The following is a 25,297-nucleotide window of genomic DNA, read 5'->3' as shown; positions in this document are numbered from 1 at the left end:
GGCATAACAGTGGAAACTTATTCCATGATTCCTGATAATATCTCCCAGGGGAAGCATATACAAGGAGAAAAGCAGAGGCCCTAAAACTGATCCCTGTGGCACTCCATACTTTACTTTTGTTTGGTTTGACAATTCCTCATTTACATAGACAAAGTGGTAGCGGTCTGCTAAATAGGACATAAACCATGCCAATGCAACTCCACAAATGCCAAGATAATTCTCCAGCCTATTCAAGAGAATGTTGTGATCTATCATGTTGAATGCAGCACTAAGATCTAAAAGCACTAGAAGTGAAATGCAGCCATGATCAGATGATAAGAGCAAGTCATTTGTAACTCTGATAAGTGCAGACTCTGTACTGTGATGAGGCCTAAAGCAGCAGTTACAGAAATACTCAAATCAGCCCGTCTGGCACCAACAATCATTCCACGCTCCAAATCACTGAGATCACATTTTTTCCCCATTCTGATTGTTGATGTGAACATTAACTGAAGCTCCTGACCCATATCTGCATGATTTTATGCAGTGCACTGCTGCCGCATGATTGGCTGATTAGATAATTGCATGAATAAATAGGTGTACAGGTGTTACTAATAAAGCGCTCAATGAGTGTATGTACTGCAGTACATTAACTTTGCACATTGAAAAAATATTGTATTGCGAGGGGAGCTGATACTAAATATCAAGCACCTATATCAGTGTAACATGTTGTACTTCATCTGTAACATTTTCCCACTTGTATAATTGTTATACATGTGGTTTTAATGACCTCATATCAGGCTACACAAAGGAATATTCTGGGTTCAAAACAAATTAAGCTCAATCACAGCATTAGTGGCATCATGTTGATTAACACAAAAATGAATTTTGACTCACCTCTCCTTTTCTTAAAAAAATAAAATAAAAATAAAAAATCTGGATTGCAGTGAGGCACTTACAATGGAAGTGAATGGCCCAATCCATAAATGTTAAAATACTTACTGTTTTACAACTATAGCCACAAGACATAAACAATATGCATGTTAACATGATTTTAGTGTGACAAAATAACTTACTAACCTTTTCTGTGTAAAGTTATAGCCAATTGTACTACAACATAATGCCGTTAACCCTAAAACAACCCTAAACATGACGATTTAAACAAATTTACAGCTCAAATAATACACCAGTTTAAACAGAAGAATTAATGTAAGTGCTTTTATAAAATAATAAGCTTCACGTTTGTGACTTTAAACCCTCCAGAAATGGGCCCCATTCTCTTCCATTGTAAATGCCTCACTATAACCTTGATTTTTGCTTTTTTTTTTTAAGAAAATTAGGAACAAGTCAAAATTATTTTTTGTGGTTATCAATATTATGATTTTATTGAGTTTAATTTGTATTGAACCTGGAATATTCCTTTAAGCGTTTACATGTAATATTTAACACTTAAGTAAAGGGCAAAAAGTTGAAAGATGATTAAAATAAATAAATAAATGGTGACCAGTCCCAAAACCTAGATCCTTGATGTTGACAAGAAAATTTGCATTGGCATGTTACTTTAAACTGTTGTTCACGTTTTATCAAACAGGGTCCAGTAAGTGTTAACGAGTGCAACTCATTTTGTGGCCTCACAGAGAATGGAAGGCACACATTTGAGGCACTATATCGCCACCCTGTGGTTGTAAGTACACAGTGCATCGCAGAGACAGGTTAAATAAGTTACTTGCTCACAAATTTTTAATTGATAATTGCAATTGACTGCTAAAACAATTTAAAAACTGATCTTAATTTAACTGGCCTTCGTCAATGATTAAAAAAAAAAAAAAAAAAAAAAGCCTTTGAGAAGTCCAAATTGTATCCTGAAATCTCTCATCCCTGATATAAAAGTCTTTATTGGATTCCCATAAATGGTCTAGTTGCATAGTTATTTAATATACTGAAACATTGTAGAGAAACTGCCACTACTTAATCGTTTTAAGATTTTATCATTTAGTAATAACTCTAATAATTGTAATAATTGCATACAACGGTCGGGCAACGAAAGTACATGGCCCCCGTGAGAGAAACAAGAGCGAACGAATAAACGGAGGGATGAATGAATGAATGAATGAACGAGGAGAAACACCATCACTGGTAAGTGTCATTAGTGTTATGTAACACCATGTTCCGAGTGAGGACTTAGTAATTGTAGAGGGGGAAAATCCCCCAAATACTTTTCTAAGAATAGTCAACGGTAGTGAAATCGTTTGTCTAGCTGTCTATGGCCTTATAAACGAAATTAATTTGTTGTAATATAATTCAATTGAGGTAAATGGGGCATGAGCAGACCGAAAAGACCGAAGCTCGGGTGACATTTCTCGCCATCCGGGCATTTCTGGTCCTTGTCTTCATCCAATCTCCATCTCAAACATTTAACTCCGCAACCTACCTCCATCGCTCCTCGATGTCAATGACGTTTAACTTTCGGGGCGTGCCTAAAGCCGCTTTTGATTGACAGCTCATTTCAACCAACCCACGCGTTCTCCCTGCAGAAAGCCACCAATCAGTGGCTTTATAGCGTAAAACGACGTTTCATCAAGCTAGGTTTAACGGTCTGTTTTGAGGCAGGAAAAAACTGGCACTGAGCACTAGCGCAGCTTGCTAACGTTTACTTGTGTTAACAGGTTAGCAATTAGTCGCTAGTTGAGTGAGTTTTACAGAAAGGTGAATTTTACCCAAGTGCCCAAACATCTGGGTATGTAGTCGATCAGTGAATGTGTATGAATGTGGATTTTGGTGTAGGCAGGGACGGCAGCTACGGGGATTAGCAGTAAAATGCTCGCATACCTTTAGGCGGCTTGCTACTTATCTCATAAACGGGCATTCTGGAGTGTTTTGAGTCGGAAGAATCTTCATCATTTATACGTGGATTCTATTACAAGCCTGAAACCGGTGTAAGCAGTCGGGTAGTGAAGCGTTTTGAGTTAACAAGCTCGCTGGGTCGCCTGCAAGTACAAGGTTAGCTGCTTAAAACGAGCCACCTGGACCCGAGCACCATCGCGAGAGGTAAGAAACCCAAATAAACAATATATTACCAACTTATTAGTGATTTTCAGCGTGATATTAAAGAAGAGTCCTGTCATTCAGAGCAGACTGACCAGATAATTCCTTCAAAAAAGAGAACGAATGAGCTTTGTCTGAATTGTGAAGTCTAAGATGACTATACATCATTCAGGTCAATTGATATTTATAGGCAATCGTGCTTTGAATATAATATTGCCGTTCAGTTTTTTTGTCACACACATAAAGCAGCGCCTACTTTCAGGTATTGTGACACTGCTGTTAAATGAACACCGGTTGTTTTGATTGTACTGTCTTAACAGAAACTGACATACATTTGTATACTAACAACTGGAATTCAGTCATTGGTATTTCATTGTTCTATCATTTCATCCGTCTTGTGCTTTTGCAGGCAAGTCAACTGTCTTGTTTATTCGCCTCGTCTTTCAGGCTCTTGGTAATGCAATATACTCCACGCCTTTTTTTGTTTGTTCCACAGCTGCAATCATGCGTTTTGTAGACTGACCATTAAGACTTCAGATTTGCTGATTCAAACTCCCCTGAACTTTTTGGTTTGTTTGTCTCTGAGTGCTTAAATTGTGTCAGGATGCATTATTATCTCTCAAAGACATACATTCCATTAGAAAGGAAAATGCTGGATCATAACAACACTGAAATAAAGCCATTTTCCAGTCCCATTTGCTTGGTTACACAAACTGCGAATGATACGAGAACAGGAAATTAGCGAATTTAGCAGCTGAGGTTTAGATTTGTCAAATGTTTCTATAAACCTCTGCTTGAGCAACGTGACTGGGAGAAAGTCCTCTCAGAACTGTTTGTACTTCTGCAGACATAAAAATGACCTGCTATTTGTCTAGGTTATTGTTAAAGAGTCCAGTATTTGACTACCCAAAATACACAGATGGAAAGTTTCGCTATCTTTAGGTGGGAAAACCATCTATATAAAGGTTGTAATTTGAGTCAAACAATCCGATCAATGAAATGAGTCAATTGTAAGTTTCAGGGCCCTTCCTTATAAAACAAACACAGACTCTGGCCGTTTCTGTCTCGGGAGTATGCTCTTTAAATCACAGGCATATGAAGTGCATTATGCTTGGTGAAAGGTTTCTTAGAATAAAGGTTAAGCTCATGGAGCTGGAAGAGTTACAATTACATCCATGGTGAGGCAGGTAGCGCACAAATTGTGAAAATGTAAAGTTATTATTTGGCTGACCCATCTAAAATATCTCCAAGAGGAGAGTGTGAGATCTTTTCACCAGGTCAGAGGTCACACAAGCCCAGCATGACACACAAAGGCCTGTTTATACTTCTGTGTCGAACCTACGTTGTAAGTTCCACGTAGTGGCCAAAGCAGTGGTTTGCGTTTATAGTTGTGTGTCTGCACCGTTTTGCAAGTACAAAGCCAAAATGCTAGTGAAAATGACTCCTTAGTATTAAAAACAAGTTTATCAAAGTATGTTAACATGTTGAGATTGAGGTACGGTACATATTATTTATTATAGGGATGCACCGATACCACTTTTTCTCTTCCGATTCCGATATTGGAAATCTCAGTATCGGCCGATCCTGATCCGATACCAGTGATGTTTTTTTGCATAATCAGTTTAGAATATCTTTGCATTATTGTGTGGAACTAATTGGGAGTACTCTTTAATATGTAAAGAAACACAAACCTCTAACTACACATTATTTCAATATAAATGTATAGCTTATTAAGAAACACTTTATTATTAACTAGTATACTGGATAATGTAGCAGCAAAATTAACAGTAATTCCAGTACAAGTCATCAGTAGAAAAGAAGCATTTTCTTTTTTTTTTTGCAAATTTTTTTCAACTTGCATCTGGACTTTAAAGGATTCAGATCTCTTTTGTTCAATTTAGTTGTAAGATATCAGTTCACTTTTCATTCACACAGTTATTTTTTGGAACCCATTCAACTTAAATATTATTATAATTTGTAAACAAATGATAATAATATATTATAATAGTAATATATCTCAATCGTGCACCTTTTGTCACAGATCCACCGGTCTCTCTCTCTTTCTTTTTCACTGCAGTCAGGGCTCACTCTCCCCCTGAGTTCTGATTACATGCACCTGCATATCATTAGTGGCTAATCAAGGACTGCATATATACCCTGCTTTCACACACACTCTTTGTCTGTTCTCATGGATAGTATCTCTGAGACTCCAGACCTTTCTAATATGTCAAACATACCTGTGTCTTCATTATTGCCTGCAAGTATCATAAGACTGTTGCGAGTTATTTGCTCATCGTGTCTATTACTTACCTGCTGTTTGCCACTCTGCTCAACTGGATTTACTCACAATGTTTTACATCACTATTTCAATCATCTGTTCAATAAACCCTGCTACTGAGTTCATATCTCAGCCTCCGTGAGTCTCTCTGTGACACCTTTAATTTTTAAAACCCTCACGCTTTTATTTTGACATTCTGAACTCTCCAGGAAATCCTGTATGTGTCTGTTTGTAGGAAAGTTCACAGTGTTTTAATTTGCTTATTCAAACCTTGTAAAAATGCACCTCTGGTGCCGTTCTAAATGCATATTATAAGTGAACCAAACTATTGAGCATCTACATCTGAGATGTTTGTAGCGCTCAAATATTGCACACTGCGTGAAGTCTAAAAATATCCTTGAGTGTGTGTGTAAACAGAGTAGCGCCATTCAATAATGCGCTGGAGCTGCGCATGCATTTGATATATTTACTTATTAAACACAGCCTTTTGTGATTCATAGAGCTATCGCACGTCTTCAAGTGGGTTTGAATAAAATGCACGAGTCATATGAACTGCTTTAATGGTGTTTTTATGGTTCTTTTATGTCATTTTTAGAGCTTGACAGTAACGAACATGACTAACACACAGTATCGGATTTGGATCAGGCTCATCGGACTGATACCCGATCCATTTAAAAACGTCAGTATCGGAACCGATACCGATCCAAGTATCGGATCGGTGCATCCTAATTTATTATACATGTTGTCTGCCATACAGAGAGAAAATAAATCAAGCTATACTAAGATGCTTAAAGCTGAAGTATGTAATTTCTGCAACACTAGCGCCACCGAAAATAATTGCAAAAATAAACAATGTTTTCAAAACGGCTTTCCAAATACGCCCCTCATCTGCTGTTGTTCAAACAGTCAGTCACCCAACTCACGGCATTGTTTAAGTAACGTTGTTGTGGCGGGTCTAAGTGGGTCACTCAAAACAAACAGGAATTTTATAGCGCCACAAAGACACAGTAACCGTGTTTACATGCATTTAAGAAAACGTTTTATTTCAGGGTTTTTTGCTGCAAGCGGCATTCTGAAACGTAAACAAGAATGCAGATTAACACACCCAGGTTTCTCCCGAAGAACGCGGTCATGTAAACGCATAAGTGTCATTGTTACAGAATTTTTAAAAGTGCTCTTGCTTGAAGAGACCGGATAATAAACGTCATAGAATAAATCAATGAAAAAGCGCTTGCGAGCAAGGAGGCCTACAAACCTGACTCAGTTACACCAGTTCTGTCTGGAGGAATGGGCCAGAATTCCAGCAGCTTATTGTGAGAAGATTGTGGAAGGCTACCCAAAACATTTGATGCAAGTTAAACAATATAAAGGCAATGCTACCAAATACTAACAAAGTGTATGTAAACTTCTGACCCACTGGGAATATGATGAAAGAAATAAAAGATGAAATTAATTATTCTCTCTACTATTATTCTGACATTTCACTTTCTTAAAATATAGTGATCCTAACTGACCTAAGACAGGGAATGTTTTCTACTATTAAATGTCAGGAATTGTGAAAAACTGATTTTAAATGGATTTGGCTAAGGTGTATGTAAATTTCTGACTTCAACTGTACGTGATGTAACGTGAGTCGTGACAATCAGACGTTGTGTTGAGCGACAGAGTCTGTTTGAGTGATCATGAGCACTTTCAGCTTCACTCCCTTCAATATGCTCACTCGCGGTGTCAATCAAACATGTGTGCTCTCCAGGTGCTCTCAATATCTCATCAGTCACTCATCTCAGTGCTATTCTGTGAGGATCCCAATTTAAATCAGATTAATGTTGGTCACATTACCACTAATCACAGCAATTACTTTTTAACCATAACGGCACCGCGTCGTCACACAAAAACGCCAAAGACAGTAAACAAATCATAGATGGTAATGATTTCTCACTTGAGCAGTTTTAGCTTGTAATGGATATATTTTTCTTATTTTTGAATTTTTCTCTGCTGTGTGTGATGCTCTCATGGTTTTTACCACTTACCAGTGTGTCACAGTGACCTTTTGATATTGACAACAGAACTATTCATAACTGTTTCAAAACAAATAAATGTTAGCAATTCACAATTAATGTAATTTTAATGTAATTTTGGTTACTTTATAATAAGGTTCCATTTGTGCATTAGGTAAAATGAACAAACAATTAATAATATATTTTTACAGCCTTTATTAATTGTAATGTTAGTTAATAAAATTACAATTGTTCATTGTTAGTTCATAGTGCATTAACTTATGTTAACATATACAACTTTTGATTTTAAAGATGTAATAGTATGTTGTAACTAACATTAAGTTCATTAGTTCATGTTAACTTCAATAATGTTGTTAAATAATGTTAACAAATGGAACCTTTTTGTAAAGTGTTACCATCATTTTACTGTGTGGGGCATAAACATATAACTGCACAATATAACTTGCAAAAGTGTGGCAAAGGGCATTTAAAAAAAAAATCTGTATCATTCTTAGTGTTAAAAAATCGGAGATTGGGCCTGGGTAGCTCAGCGAGTTAAGACACTGACTACCATGCCTGGAGTCACGAGTTCAAATCCAGGGTGTGCTAAGTGACTCCAGCCAGGTCTCCTAAGCAACCAAATTGGCCCGGTTGCTAGGGTGGGTAGAGTCACATGGCGTAACCACCTCATGTTTGCTATAATGTGGTTCTCACTCTCAGTGGGGCGCATGGTGAGGTGTGCGTGGATGCCCTGGAGAGTAGTGGTGAGCCTCCACACGTGCTACATCTCCGCGGTAATGCGCTCAACAAGCCACGTGATAAGATGCGCGTATTGACTGTCTCAGACGTGGAGGCAACTGAGATTCGTCCTCCGCCACCCGTATTGAGGTGAGTCACTATGCCATCACGAAGACTTAGAGCGCATTGGGAATTGGGCATTCCAAATTGGGGAGAAAAAAAAAAATCGGAGATCGGTATCAGCCTCAAATTTCCTGATCGGTGCACCACTAGCCTTAAGGATCTGTAGGTGGGGCTTGGTGATATGGCCAAAAATTTTATCACAATATTCTTTTTCATATTGTTCAACATCGATATATTACGGTATAAATTCACATTTACACATTGCACATTTCAAAGTTGGCGGAAGAAATAATTCTAAATAGTCACTACAAAACTGCACTGGGGCTCCAGAGACAGCCAAATCAGTGGGGTCTGAGGGATCTTTTACCAAAATATTAAAATAATTTATAGTTTATCAATCGAGTGTATTTGAAAATGAATGTTAAAAGATCATCTGTTCGTATTGAAGCATAATGACAGCAGTGCAATATTTGTTTGAATATTTGTACATTAAAATGAAACATAACAATATTTCTTTAGATTCAGATACCAAAGTATGGGGGCATAAAAGCCCTTGTGACTGTGGAATGATGCTGTATGGGGGTTCAGGGGTATCCCCTGAGAGAAAATTTAGAAAACGTAAAAGTCTGAATGGAACATTTTTATATTTTCATTAAAGAAAGACTAGGCTACCAACTAATTTTACTGTCTTTCCTTGTCAACCATTCCAGAGATGATGACATCTGATTAATTTTCACAAAATTAGAACAGAAATTGATTTGTTCATTATTAAAGGCTCGGAACATGCTGATTAATAAAGCTAAATTTAGAAGGGAAAAACGTGATGGTCTAAAAGGCACTTTGGAGCCACGTTAACTTGTGCGGCGCCTCATGTCTACACACGTGGGGAAAAGAGGCAACGTGTGTGGAGCGGGACAGGGCATAAATGATGCGTGTTTGGTGCTAGAGAAAAATATTCAAGACTACAGCGCAGAAAGATCAGAGCTGGCGATGAGAGGGCGCAATCGTTGTCATGAAGTCTTGCAGTGTGGATGGAATCAATCCAGTGTCCGGCATAGCCTAATCATTAGTAAGTTCATCCAATCTGACCCTATGTTTCCACTGGGGCATTGTGAGCGAATCTGAGAGTGTTTTCAATTCATTTCTACAGAAGCTGAGCACCACGCTTGCAAGATGGATTGTAGGATTGACAGCGGTGCGGAGCAAGCTCTTTCCTAGCGTTGTGAGCGTCTTTGAGCGAATTTCTCCATGCCAGTGGAAACGCAGCCCGAGAAAGCCGAACTGCTTGCGTTTTTAGCGACGCACTAAATATCGAAAATTCTTCAAAAGCTTATAATCGATATCGTGGATTTTTTTTTTTGATCGCGATAAATATTGAGATCGCTTATTATATTATATTATATTATATTATATTTCTTGCTTTAGAACAGCCAGATCTTCAGTTGAAATTTCATGGAATGACATGACGTGAGCAATTGTTAATTCTAAGCCTATTACTACTATAATTACCTATTACTACCTATAACTCAGAAGAAGGTGATCTTATTTTTTTGTTTTTATTAAATTAATGCACAAACTCGGATTTTAGGGCTGTCAATATCGATTCTTTTGGTAATCGAGTAATCTAATAAATATTTTGACGATTAATCGAGTAATCTGAAAAATCGTTTACTAACCCAGATTGCATGAAGTTGTCGTGGTGAAGTCACGTTTGGCTAAAATGCGATCATTAGCCAAAATGTTTATGCAATCTACGATTGAATGACAACAAAACAATTGTGCAAATAATATCTAAAGCCAACAGACACCCAAAGCAGATTGATAATATAAAAAAAAGTATATAATTCCAGCTAACAGAGATTGGCTACTCCAGGTGTGCCTGTCTTTTTGTAATTGCAAGATCTAATTTTTCTTTTGCTGTTTCGACACAATCTAGATATTTCAGTTTAGAACTCAAATATGGGAAAACAGCAGGCCATAAAATACTTAACTTTTCAGAGACAATGTCTGCCCACTGATCTTGTTTATTGAGGATGAGTTATATTCATGGTTAAACTATTTTATGGAGATATAAAAGCCATTTTATTTGGTTGTTGGCAGGGCTCAACATTAAGCATTATCATGTGCTTGTCCTCCGGACAAGTAAGTTGGTCATTCACTTGTCTGAGTAAAATAGTTGCTTGTCTGGAGAGAAAAAAGGACGTTTAAGTTACACGCTCAAGTAACATGTCAAAGTTTATGATGTATATTTTTCTAAAATTATGACCAATGTCCAACCTAATAGTGTACCTATGCAATCAATTCTTCTCAATGACAGAAATGTAAACTGCACTGGGTAGGGGAGGAGGCTGTTGTCATATGATGATAATTTTATGTTATGTATGGTAGTCAAATAAAGAAAAGCCTCCATCGCCATCATTTACAGCAGGGGTGCTCACAGTTCTATGGAAAGAGATCTTTTTCATCATGTTATTGCAGCAAGATCTACCATGTACAATAAAGACTATATATTATCACAATACCAAAATTTCAGTAGTCAGTAGTGAAATTTGACGATTCTCAATACCAGCTTCAAAACCACAACAAATAATAACACTAACAAATTTTTTCATTATGGAAGAATGGTTTCAGGTTCTTTCTTTTTTTCCCCTTTTTCACCCAATTTGGATGTCCAATTCCCAGTGCGCTTCCTCGTGTCACGTAGTGATTCGCCTCAATCCGGGTGGCGGAGAATGAATCCCAGTTGCCTCCACGTCTGAGACCTTCAACTTATCACGTAGCTTGTTGAGCGTGTTGCCACGGAGACCTAGCGCGTGTGGAGGCTTCACGTCATCCACTACGGCATCCGCGCTCAACTCCCCACACGCCCCACCGAGAATGAACCGCATTATAGCGAACACGAGGAGGTTACCCCATGTGACTCTACCCTCCCTAGCAACCGGGCCAATTTGGTTGCTTAGGAGACCTGGCTGGAGTCACTCAGCACACCCTGGGATTCGAACTAGCGAACTCCAGGGATGGTAGCCAGCGTCTTTTACCACTGAGCTACCCCTGGTTTCAGGTTCTCAAGTAATTATTCAAGACTAGTAAACAGTCAGTAATAAAATAACAATAAAAAACAGCAATGAACAGAAATAGATTAAAAATAATAGAAAAAAAAATACAAATTAAGAAAATTCAGTGCTTTTTTTAACAGCTTTAAAAGTTTTTACAGCAGTAGGCTATCAAGTATTCAAGGAAACATTCAGAATGAAATGCAACATAAAAGTACTACTGGTCTTTACTGTATGATTATAATACATTAATAATTTTTAAAGCTACTAAGTTACCCAGTCAAGAGCAGTGAGTGTTTTCTCATTTTCTTGTTCTGGTTGTTTGATTATTATGACACACTAGACAGCAGCTGGTCTATTAGCTCACATTTATACTTACAAGTCCGGCAATTTAGGACAAATCCACTTTTTTCTCCACTGTTTACATTCACTCTGACATCACTCTCTGTGTTTACATGAATACCTCACCAAGACGGGCATTTTGGCGGAATTTTTAAATGTAAGCTTTTTCGGAACACTCGTGCATGTTCAGCACACGCACATACTCCGCCTGTCAATCAAACAGGGCGCAGCTGTTACTAGATTGCTTGTGAATTATAAAATTACGTGCTCTGGATTACTTTCAACAGCAGAATAAGAATATTAACTTTCTAATAAGTGACACAGGCCTAGGCTGTCACAAATATAGCCGGTTATTTTTTTTGTTATTGACATGTCAATAGTCTGCTTGTCCAGTTGGGCAAGTAAAATTCTCTTTCACTTGCCTCTTCAAAAATCCACTTGTCCCGGACAAACATTAATGTCGAGCCCTGGTTGGTTTTTTAAACTATCACTTACATGCAACACGGATTACAATATTACAGTAATCACTTTATTGATAGATACATGTTTTCAACCTGAAATCTTACTGTGGACGAGCTGCATATTTTAAATAAATCCGACAGCTCATCCACTAGAAACTCCACAGACATTGAGAATCATTCACGTGACAGAGCAGATCACTTATCCATTGTGAGCCACCATTGTGAAATCACAGCATTTGCACTTTAATCTCAGCTGAGCTTTAATTATATCGCATTTAAAACAACAGAGTTGACCAAAGTGCTTCACAGTAATACAATTTAAATAATAACATTTCAAAATGACCACAAACACCAGTCATCAAAAACACAAAATACAAACACTCCAAAACTGTGTGTCCTACATTTCATTTGTCAGACTCAAAGGCCAGTGTAAAGAGATGAGATTTCAGACGTGACTTAAAAGGCTTCAATGATCACACTAGGCTGTGTTGCGAATGTTTTCTATGAAAGTGAAGCTTCCGGCAAAAACCACTGGTCACAAAGCACAATTCAAAATAAAACCTAGATGCCTGAATTTGAAGAAATTTTATAAAAATATATTACAACTGTGTAGTGAAATGTAATATTCACCGTAGTAATAATAATAATAATTAATCAAAATATCACAAGCAAGACAGTTTTTGAATAAAAGTTTGGCAATTTTCACTTGTTAAAAGTTTTAAGAATTTATTGATTAGACACCATTTTGATGAAGAAACAATAACATAATAATAATTTTTTTAAATAAACTTTAAAAAATGTTCTGGAAAATAATAATTATTAAACTATGATTAATTAAATAATTAAAAATAACTAAACGGGGTGTTTAATAGCACATTATAATATTAGCATATTTTTGCTGTGGTATCGAAATTGGTATAGAGAATTGTGAAATTTCACTGGTATCGGCACCGACTCACTGAATTCAATGAGATTTATTAAACAGAAAGTGTCTGTACATCCGTCACTGCGTGTGTAACTTTCATTAAGTCCGACGGATGTCTTTCATGACATTATTTTATGTGGCTTCATAAAAGCCAATATTGCAAACAATTGTGTAGATAAATAGGTTTAGTGTGCATTCCAATTTGTTTATTTGCTGAGTTCAGTGTGTCCTGTGTGGCAACGAAGAGCTCAACTTTTGTCCCACCTCTGGCACCCAGTGACGCTTCTGTCTGTCCGGTGGGTCTGTGAAAACTGGATGTCTTCGTTTTGACTTCTGTTGCATTGCTGAAGTGGTGTTAGGTTTTGTCAGGTCCTGAATTGTTTTTCCAAGTCTAAAGTGAAGTGCTATCACACAGCTGACACCCCTTGTCGTTATGTGTTCAGACCTTCAACCGTGGACTCCATCACTTCCACCTTATTTTAGATTTGTTGATTCGGCAATTTTGTAATCGAGGAATTTGTTTAATCGAATTTAATCGAATAATCGTGACAGCCCTACTCTGATTATTCAAATGTGATCACAAATAGTGGTCGACCGAAATGGGTTGTTAATGACCGATATCCAGAGAGCAGTGTGGCTGATAGGCCAATATAATGCTGATATTAGGGATGTGCACGAGTAGTTGAATACTCAAATATTCGTTCTGCAATAATTATTCGAAAAGTATTGATTTGCTGGCTATATATACGGTGAGATGCATGTTAAATCCTGAACACACAAACTAAAACTGTCAGTTATAACCAAATGCACTGGGTGGCGCTGTTGAGTGTGGACGCAAGTTGATCACATTTGATGAGCAAACCGTTCTGTCAGTACGTAAAAAAGTGGCTTATTGTGAGAATGTGGCTTACTGCGAGAAAGCTGGGTTCCTGTTTAAATGTACTGGATAAGCGGTGTACACTTTACTCCCGTATATGTGCAACTCGTCAGAAAGAAGCGTCCCTGTTGCAGCGTAATCCCCGCAACGTTTCTGTAAACAACAAACATGGTGTCCGATAAAGACTTTGCTAGCCGAGGTAAGGGACATTCCATCAATTAAACTGGTGTGTATAAATGAGTATAGTTTACTGAGCATGTGGATATGCTTGTTTTTCTCAACAAAAACACGAGATACAATATAAACAACTATTATTTGTCGAGTGTTTATATTCATCTGGTACGTTAACTGCGTCAGTCTACTTCATTAGCGGTTTCTTTTTCTTCACTTTCCGTGAGCTTAAATACTTTCATTCTATACTTTTTGTTTTCACGCATTGCTTGTTTAGGACGTAATATAAGCTTGTTTTGGATATAATTAGAAGCTTGTTTTTTTTTTATGGTGATGCAAACTTTGACTAAAAAAATAATTTTTCAACATCTTTCTCATTAATTACCTTCATTTAAATAATAGAATATTCGAATATTTGTTTTTTATGAGCTTAAATATTCGAATACCAAATTATTGATGAATGCCCATCCCTAGCTGATATATCATAACATAATATAACATAAACATAAAATTGCTAAAAAAAGAATAATAAACTCTTTTATTTAGCACTATATTTACTCAATTTCACACAAAACTTTGTAAAAAAAAAAAATCTAAAAAAATTATATTGTATTTAAAATGGTAGATTGCAGTTTCTTCTGATTTCTGTTCAGTCATCAAATTTTAGTAATTTATTTGCACATGAAGAAATTGTTAATATGTTATGAAGAAGGAAATAACAGTACACACAGTAGTCCAGTTTAGCAATTGCATTTTCTCAAAAAATACTGGATCAATTGAGCATACAGTGCATAGTGAATAAGACATTTACTTATAGCACACGAGAAGCGCTTTTACTTTGAAGTTGCACTCACACGCTTGTGTGGATCCAGCACGAGCAGCAATCTCCTGACAGTTTAAATGGCCGGGAAAATGTATCGGCCGATGACGATAATAATAAAAAAAAAAAAAAGTCAGATTGTCAGCCGATTTATTGGCCTCGGCAATATATCGGTCGACCACTAATCACAAACCTTTTTTTCAATGTCTCTGAAGGCCTCACATATGAAACCTTGAACATCTAATAAACAACAATTCTTAAAAAAAAAAGTTGATTTATAATGCTCTTAGATAAATTGGGAACAAACGCAGCACCATCGTTTAGTGAACAGTTCTTTGTTTCTCAGTGCTTCAAATTCAAGACACTTTTCTGGCAGTCCGTCAAGGCCGTTTTACAGCCACCAAAATGTAAATAAAAACTCACAGAATGGAAAAGTATAAAGCAATGGTCTCTTCAAAGAACACTAACTTAAAAGGTTAATCTGTTTTTTGACAAGGCATCCATCTCTTCACAGCTGAGGAACAAGCTGTCATATTAAAAACAGAATGTTGAAAACTTAAGGCATGTACCTGACTGTGCAACCTTTCAGTATGTAAGTTTGAGTATTAGTTAGTTACTTACTGAGTAGTTAGTCAGGTGATACAATGACCTTACCATTTATTCTAGTTTCAGATTGGAGACCTTAATAACATGATAGTCAAGGTTGACAGCAGGGATAACTGTAGAAATTAAATTGAGCTTTTCTTGAATGTGAGCCTTGAGCAGCTTTGTGGATGACAGAAACACTTCCCTTCATGGCGTGGCTTTGCCTCCAAAGTCCCTTTAGTTTATGACTGGATTTATGACAGCCTCAGTTTTATCAGCCAGATAACTGACAGTTACACACCCTCAGTGAAGTGCATTTATTAGGGAGGTGTTGCCTAAATGTATGGCAAGGCATTTTATTTTAGAGACTTCCCTTTTGCCTTTTGATAAAAAATAAATAAAAAAACTTTGTGGACTTGATGCTTATGATGTTTCCAACTAATTGTTTTCTCTCTCCTCTCCCCAAATGAAATATCAAGCGTCAGTGCTCATTATGGTCAATGGCTATTCAAAAGATCATGATGATCTCTTTCTCCGCTGGCCAAAACTTTCAACTTGCCTTTATTAGGTTGGAAAGTGCCTTTTATACTTTCCTGCTGTGTGCGCTGCAAACAAAATATATTAATTTCTAACAATGAAGCTGAATATGGAAATTCAAAACAAGTAGGGTAAGAAATGGCAGAGATATCAGGCCAAGGCAGAGCAGACAGAATGGAGCGAGCTTTCAGAGTACCAGCTAAGACCTAAGGGCACCAACTTTCAGATTAGTCTTGCTTATTCATTCCCATAAATTAGATATTCTTAATTGTTAGAGGTTTGGTGGTCATTCATACGTTGCAGTGGGTGGTCTTGTGCTTGAGGACTGTGTTGGAAACAAGTCTCAGGCGATGATGATGTAAGCTGTCATAAAGAGACCACTATCATTTGCACAGTAACCGTAACTGTTAAGACTGATGTTAACCAACATCAGTGCAGGGATTTAGGAGAAAGTGAAAGGCCCAGGATCATTAACCTTGAGGCCATGGATTTGTGTGGTGGTGCCGAGTAAGTTCTGCAGCCAGTTTTCAGGAATACAGTAATATGCTACACAGTACATGACTTAACAATAAGGATGGTCCAATATTTTACATGAAAATGCCTTTTTTTTTTTTTTTTAGTATAGTGTGTCATGGACTTTGTTCAAGCTGTTTTTCATGATGGCAGTATCCAAATATTAACACATTCATCTCTGAAAATGTCTTAAAATGTGAGAGGTGGCAGATGCAATGTATTGCTAGGGTTAACAAAGGTCTCTTGTTTTATCCCATACGGGATGCCTGTTGTCCTACAGCATGGCAATCGTTATTGTTTTCCCTTCAAAGTGCCCTGTGAAGACCTCATTTATGCCATTTTGAACGCAGTACAGTGGCAAGAAAAAGCATGCGAACTCTTTGGAATTACCTGCATTTATGTTTAAATTTGTCTTTAAAGAGCACCTATTATGGTTTTTCAAATATTACCTTTCATTTAGTATGTTATATAGCTGTTTGTGAATGTAAAAAAGTCTGCAAGGTGCACGACAAATGGAGTTATTGACTCCCAAAACTGATTCTAAACACCTGAAGCGAGTCGTTAGTAATTCCAGACTTACTTCCTGTACTAACCTACGTAATTTGGTAACAAAAAACCCGCATCTGGTCTTCATTGGCTGCTCGCGAACAGCTTTGACCTGCCCTCAAACGCTACACTAAGTGGTAGACCAGTCACAACAGACTGGGACATCTGACCAATCAGAGCAGAATAGGCTCTCTGAAAGGAGGAGTTTAGAATGAATCCTTTAGAACGGATCATTGAACGAGTCGTTTTTGACACTGCGAAAAAAGGTAATGCTGCAATTTAAATTATGAGCAAATTAAAGTGTTTTTTGACCTTGGATACATGTAATCTATTGCATGAATCTTTTAAAACAAAATTAGGCACATTTAAAAACCATAATAGGTGCTCTTTAAATACGGTTTGAACGTCATATGAGTTACAATAATGAACAAATACAATCTGTTTTAACTAATAACACACAACATTTATTATATTGAATACATCATTCAAGCATTCACTGTGTAGGTTGGATAAAGTAAGTGAACCCCTAGGCTAATGACGTCAACAAAAGCTAGAGTCAGGAGTTGGCAAATCTGGCATCAAATTAATGAAACGAGATTGGAGGTGTCGGAAAAAATCAGATTTAATGTTTTTTTTTGTTTTGTTTTTTGGTCCTATTCAGACTACAAAAACCTAAATGGATTTGAGTCAGCTTGGCCAAAAAAATAAATAAATAAATACTGCCTGTGAGAACATAGCCATGGAGTTACATTTTATAGTTGTATAAATTCCAGCTATGAATGCTAATTAAAATCCTAATCTTTTTTTTTTTTTTTTTTTTTTTTGTAAAGAAAATCTAAATATTTTCCTGGCACATTAATACATTGCTAAAATAAAATGGGTATTTTTGTTTCTGTGGTTGGGCCAATTACATTTTGGCAGCTCAAGTACAAATCTGACTGGGCCTGCTGAAAAAATGCTTTATGTTGAGTGTAAAAAAAAAAAAAAAAAAGCATTTGTAGCAACACTTTGTTGTGCGGTGTAATGTCATTGCAGCCTATGCATTATGGCTTATGAGACCTTTGTAATGAATTGTCCCTTGAACACCAGTGTTTCCCGTTTTGTTACTCGATTGCAATTACAGAATGGGTTCCAATAACTTGAATAGACAGTATAATGTTATTACACTGGTTGTTAATGTAATGTTCACTTTTATTTGAACAATTTACAGAACATTCAACTAAATTAATATATATTAAAGGAATAGTTTACCCAGAAATGACAGTGCTTTCATAGTTGTCTCACCCTCATGTCATTTCAAATCCTTATGAATCTGTTTCTTATGAAATTATGCTATGCTGTTTCTTTTGTTATCAACTGTCATTGTATTGAAAAAAATGGACTGATATATTCCTTAAAACATCTCTTTCTATATAAGAAAGTCATTCAGATTTGGAATGACATGAGGGTGAGTTGATTATTATTATGAAATATTCCTTTAAAATCTGTTATAGGTATTTATATTTACAGTATGATACATGTACAGTAGGTCATTTTATGACATTTTACATGTAACAATGCCCATTTTATTTCACCTTGTGTTTAATTACATTCTTTTTGGTAAGTTTAGGACAAATTTAGGACACGGGGCAGAACGGAAGGTCACATCCGTGCACCCTCTATAGATTCTCTCTGCAGCACAAAGTATCTCTGACTGCTGTGAAATTAATCAGCTGTCCATTACCCTTATCTGGCTCAAAACAGAGGGTCAGGATGTTGACATTCTAGCTGAATAGACAATACAGTCCAGATTTTTTATTGAATGAGGAATCGCTCATCATTTACTCAATGTAACACTCCACTCGAGATGTTGCCTAGATTGCTAAATGCTGTTGTGCAGTGCTGCCACTTCCTCCTCCTCATGTTGCTGCTGCTGCTTCTCCACTTCCTGCTCTGCCTGGGAGGAGGGCTAAAGCCTGATCACTTCCTGTCCCATCCAGCCCACGGTAATCCTTGTTAGTGGCAGTGCTGTGAGGATGTGTTCTGAGCTCTTACATAAGGGTGAGAGGCCTCTGGGAACACCAGCTCCTACAGCTGTACGTGCCTCTGATTTGCCTAAGCACATTGTAACCTTGATGGCCAACAGGTGTTTAGTAACTTGGAATTTGAAAGGGTAAAGCAGGTAGAGGTCAGGGGCTTGAGTGCATTGGGCAAAGGGTTTACTTGGTTCAAAATACTTTAGTGTTTCATAGGCCAATTTCTGCTGCTTCCAGACCCGTGATGTCCATGTTTTTGTGACTGGAATGTTTCCTTTGTGCAAAATATGTGGTATATTCTGTCTACCTTTCAATTTCCATATCCAAAATGTTTTCACTGATGCAAAAGGTATTTTTAATGACCACAGAGAGTCAGTATCTCATTTTCACGTCTCATCCAAAAGACTTTGCCTTTTTACAGTATAATGTCCCCGTCACTATACTGGGGCATTAGGACCCACACAGACGCAGAATGAGCCCCCCCTGCTGGCCTCACTAATACCTCTTCCAGTAGCAACCTTAGTTTTCCCCAGGAGGTTTCCCATCCAGGTACTAGCCAGGCTCATCCATGCTAAGCTTCAGTAGGTAACCAGGCAAGAGCTGCAGGGTGATATGCTGCTGGCACTTGAAGATGACTGCTGTGTATTAAGCTATTTGGACAGAAGATAGCATTGTTGAATGCATTTTCCATTCATTATAGCAAATAGCACATTTACACAGGTCTGCTAAAACTGGTTGTTGAAGTACAATGCTTCCATGAAGTGGACACACCTTAGAATGGACAAATCCAGATAACATCCTTTCTGGAATCCATTTGGCCTGGTTTCTGACTCCTTTACCACAAACACCTTTTTCTCAATAGTGTGGTGGTCTGTTGGATATGAAGTGGGATATCATCAATGACTACGTTTACATGTACACCTATACTCTGATTATTGCAATAATCCGACTATAAGGAATAATTAGATTAAGATGTTTACATGATTTGAGCCAACCACTTCAATCCCGTTTACATGCTACTTGCCAGTGCTCAGATTATTGCTGAGAAATTTGATTTTTAATGCTTTTTTTATTAAATAATATTACAAAAAACATCTTGTTGCAAATATGTATCTTTAAATACAGCTTGGTATAAGGAAAATGAGTCAGTCAGTTTGTGAGTATTTTTGAATGATTTATTAAAAGAACCAGTTAATAGGGGGCTTGGGTAGCTCAGCAAGTATTGATGCTGACTACCACCCCTGGAGTAGTGAGTCTGAATCCAGGGTGTGCTGAGTGACTCCAGCCAGGTCTCCTAAGCAACCAAATTGGCCCGGTTGCTAGGCAGGGTAGTGTCACATGGGGTAACCTCCCCGTGTTCGTTATAATGTGGTTCACTCTCGGTGGGGCGCGTGGTGAGTTGTGTGTGGATGCCGAGGAGAATAGTGTTGGCCACCACACGTGCTACGTCTCTGTGGTAACGTGCTCAACAAGCCACGTGAAAAGATGCTTAGATTGACGGTCTCGGACATGGAGGCAACTGAGATTCGTCGTCCTCCACCCAGATTGAGGCAAGTCACTACACCACCATGAGGACTTAGAGCGCATTGGGAATTCCAAATAAAAAAAATTCAAAAAAAGGAACCGGTTAAGTCATTTTCAACAACACTGGATGTCTCATTTGATTCATTAAAAAGAATCGGTTCATAAGAGTCACTTGTTTGTGAATCGGAACATGCACGCTGAATGTTGTTCCGCCCACGAGGACAAACTCGTTTGAAAGACATACTTGCCATTTTTTTGCAGAATACGGTCTTTTTTTTTCTTTTCTCACCAACATTCAATTAAGACTGCAAACAGACATTCACAACTCAGGAAAATATGTTTTTGTTTGCCGTGGGCTATAGATTCTGCAGTTGGGGAGCACCACTGCTGGAAAACAGTGCAAGAAACTGCCATTTCACATGAAGCCGAGAAGTGCAGCAGCTTTTGTTTCACTATGTTTTCGAACCTGTGCTTGAGTGGAACATGATCCGTCTGCAGCACTGGTGCAGGCACTCTTTGGTCAAATTGGAAGAAATGTGATTTAAGCGTTTACATTAGAGCCTGACCGATACCAGTTTCAGAGGGGTAAAATTAATCGATTACCGATATGGTGACTGATATAGCTAATTTTGGAGTTGGAATGAAAACAGACCTTTTCTATATGGATTGTGCACTGATATGACTATGCAAAGGTACTCAGAAGGCTACTTTCTTAAATATTTTTATCAAAGAATATTTGACATTATTATTATTATACATTGTCAACAAATTCTAGAAAGGAACACTGAGAAAATAAAGAATAAATAACAGTACAATAAATAGCTTAAAAAAATAGTACTGTTAGTATGTCAATTGCTGACAATTTAAATAAAGAATAAATAAAAATAAAACAAATAGCTAAATAAACATCAGTACAGTTTATTATCAGTCAGTTGCTGACCATTTAAATAAAGAATAAATAAAAATAAAAATAAATAGCTAAATAAACATCAGGGACCGGTTGCACCAGCTATACGTACATTACAACTGAGCCTAGTTGTGGCGTAAATGGGCACTAAGTCACAATTTAAAAATCTACTAAATATTTGAGCGTTACACCATTAAATTTATGTAGGATGTAACACTACGTATAAACTAAATATATACGGCAGCCTCCGACCAGGAGTAACTGATGGAATAAAAAAGCAGACTCATTTAATGACATCAATGAGCTCATGTTTTGGTTGACAGGCATCAGTCCTTTACACATATATGATGGTATTGGCATTTACACTCGTTTACATTACGTTTTTAGCGTGCGTCAAGTGTCAACACCATTCAAAATATATATAGGATATTAAAATGAATAAATTTCTATTTTTCCAGCCTGTTGTATTAGTATGTATCACCCCTCATTTATTTTAGATACAGTTCCTATATATTATTATTTACACAGGGCAAATATACTATTTATTAAATCTACTTTTATTACCTATCCTATTTTAATGTCTGGAAATCCAGACTTTTAAATATTACATTTTATAAATGCAACGACTGGAATTGTTTTGTTGAAGGGGGTACCAAACTGTGAATCTTGAACAAAACAGTTTGGTGAATACATGTTTACACGCTGACAAGCAATAAAAGTAGCTACGTGATTAGCTAGTTAGCTGTAAGCTCGTTGCCACGGAGAGTAAAAGATGGACTTTATTTACTTTCCAGCATTGTGTCTCACCAACTAGGTAACAGTGAAGCGTGAAATCAACACTCACCACACACAATCCACCACCGCACTGTTGTCTGCTGAGCTGCAAAAAGATGCTCTGATGTTTACCTTTCAATCTGCTACATTACTTACTGCACTGACAAACTATAGCTGGCTAACAGCAAACAGATGTGAATGTGGTAGACATGAGTGACATGGTTGTCAGGGACAGGGTTAACATTATATTAGTTATATAAAATGATGGGGTCATTTTATATTATCTTTCCAGTATGTATTTCACAAACTAGTTAGCAATTTAACGAGAAGAGATCGCTCAAATCCACACGGTTTAACTCCGCCCTGTCTGCAGAACCACCGTCAGTTCAGAGTCAGCTCTGTAAACAATGGAGTCAGAGCGCGCTCGACCGATATATCGGCCGGGCACTAGTTTACATGCCAGTATAAAGTGTTTAAAATAGGAGTACTCCACATATCTTACTTTGATTATCATTACTCTGATTATTAGCATAATCGCAATATTCTGTTAATATGATCAACAGATTAATAAAATTGCCTTAATTGCATAATGAGGGTGCAAACGTAGCCATTGTGACAGACAAATCCAGACACAATTCAAAATCAAAAATATATTAAAGCGACTTTCAAGATAATCAGAACTAAAAGATTTTAAAGCACTACATTCTGGACAACGAGGTCACAAACGGTATTTATGAACAGTAACTTCTTTGCTCTTGATTTTAAATGTTTACTGTAGAATTTTGAAATCCCATGTGCCCCCTGTCCAGGCAGATTAATCATAATTTTGTGATTATCGACATCCTGCTCTCTAGATATTGGTATCGGTCATTGAAAAACTCATATCAGGTGACCACTAGTTTAAAAATTACAGGCCAAACATAACTACTATTTTTGTAACATGTTTTTTTTATATATACAGTATATATGTCAATTAAAAAAATTACCTACAACCGACAATTAAATCATAAATCGCAATTATTTGCATGACGGTCGTCAGTCAAATTTCATTATCGTGTACAGCCCTACTACATGTTTTATAAACACCCAGTTAATTAAGGATGGAAATCATAAGGAATTTAACGATTCCGGTTCTGATTCCTCTTAACGATTCTGGTTCCTTAACTGTTCCAGTAACTATTCTTTTAGTACTTTTGAGGAAGAATTATTTGGAAATAAGAGATGCAACTCTTATTGCATTTGCATCCCTCTGCAGTCTGTTGCCAAATGATGACATAATTTTAGGTTTCTACAGAGCAGATTTAACAAATCAGAAATAAATATAATTACAAATAATTATGTTTTAAGTGTTTGCAGATTTTCTAGGGGCATAAATCCAATCCAATAATTGATCCTAACTATATTTTAAATAGAAATTTTAAACAATCAAGAAATGTGATGGAATATTTATTTTATTTATTCTTTTATAACATTCCACTGATTACAATAACACTTGTGTATCTTTAACTTCACCTTGTCATATAAACAACCAGTCAAGTCTCAGAGGTCTGAAGTATAACATGACATAACCGTAACAGTTCCAGAGACAGTTTAGACTGTGTTATGTAGCCTAATGTTGCAGTTCATACTTGTGAGACTTCAACAGTTCTTATTCAATTTTGAGTTGGACATTCATAACTTGCGCATCAGTAAAAGATTAATTCTGTAACCGGTCTGTCTGATATATTAGTGTTTTGTTTTATTTTATTTTTTCATTCAAAGAACCAGCTAAGTCTTTGTTTATTTAGTTATCTTCACTGCTGTATGTTTGTTTTAGCATGTGCAGCCATTAAATACAACGCAATAGATGTGTTATTCTTCTTTTATTTTGTGGTAGCTGGCACTTTATCACATACGATTTCAACTGCAGGTTTACATCTTGGGTAAAATGCAATTCTGTATATGTAACCGACTGTCATCTGTTCATTTCCTCTCTCTCTATTTCTTATGAACACCTCTTGTCCCTCTGGCACAGGGCTATGTCTTCAGCAGCCACCACGCCCCCGTCGGTGGACAAGGTGGACGGCTTCTCCAGGAAGTCGGTCAGGAAAGTCAGGCAGAAACGAGCACAGAGCTCATCTCAGTTCAGATCACAGGATAAGCCCATCGAGCTGGTGCAGCTGCCACTACTGAAAGGTAGGCAAGACCTGTTTTCACGCAAACACCTCCTCTACATGGCCAGATTGAGATAGCGTTTGGTGATGTCAGAATGGCTTGAAATATTTTAATTCAGATTTGATAGAGCAGATAAGGATGGTTTTACTGTGATAAAGAAAAAGGCAGACAAACCTGTCTTTGTTATTTCTTTGAAAGAATCTTAATTTTCAAGATGGGATTGTTCCGTCAGGTTTTTGTTGTACAGTCGCAGACATTTTTATGTATAAACAGTGGCCCCAAAAAAGCATTTGGATCCTTAAGTCTCACTTAATGTATGAATTTCATTGCAGAGGTAGAAAATCTGCTAAAAAAAAATGATGCTAGGATGCTTTTCTCAGAACCAAATTAACTTTTCTGAGACATTTAAAATGTATTTTGTCTATATTGTCTCAAGGTAATTTTTAGTAGTTGAAGTCAGTTCTCAGGTGTTCTAGCAGAGTAACCACATGTGTAGTTAATCTCATTAGCTATAGACATGTTCCACTTATGTTGACAGCCAGAAAATGTCCAAATATATTTTGGGGCCACTGTCATTGTTCCCTTTAATTTTGCATACTTTTTACTAAGCAAAACCAATTCATTTTCAATTGGGCAGACCCTTCAGCCACCTTATTAGAGACGCATGCAGTGTTGTGAAATTCTATAAATTCCATCTGAAATAGACTTATGGATGATTTATTCTTCTGCTTCGAACCTAAGCCGTAGGCTATGTGCACCTCTTCAAAAATGTAACAACTCATGTGCCGACGCAGACCACAACAGCTGTGGTTGGTTCGCTTTGTTACTAGAGGACATCCCCCACCGTCCTTTAGTAAGTAGGTAGTTGCACTCCGAGGTAGTGTTGCATTTTCTCCAAGATTATTTTATCTATGCATCGTATGTATCCACTGA

At 37.1% G+C, this 25,297-nt stretch overlaps 1 protein-coding gene across 1 annotated transcript in view; it reads left to right on the top strand.

Annotated features, from left to right (window-relative positions):
- Positions 1-2,579: 2,579 nt before the first annotated feature.
- The window catches only part of ppp2r5ea (protein phosphatase 2, regulatory subunit B', epsilon isoform a), a 32,462-nt gene continuing 9,744 nt past the window's right edge, over positions 2,580-25,297 (top strand). Inside the window, exons 1-2 of the mRNA XM_051644628.1 lie at positions 2,580-3,027; positions 24,225-24,385. Coding sequence (XP_051500588.1) covers positions 24,229-24,385 — 157 coding nt within the window. The 5' untranslated portion in view covers positions 2,580-3,027; positions 24,225-24,228. The remainder of the gene's footprint in view (positions 3,028-24,224; positions 24,386-25,297) is intronic.

The sequence above is a fragment of the Myxocyprinus asiaticus genome, chromosome 19 (genome assembly GCF_019703515.2).
Source record: "Myxocyprinus asiaticus isolate MX2 ecotype Aquarium Trade chromosome 19, UBuf_Myxa_2, whole genome shotgun sequence".
In the NCBI taxonomy this organism is placed as follows: Eukaryota; Metazoa; Chordata; class Actinopteri; order Cypriniformes; family Catostomidae; genus Myxocyprinus; species Myxocyprinus asiaticus.
This window is presented reverse-complemented; position numbering and strand designations above follow the sequence as displayed.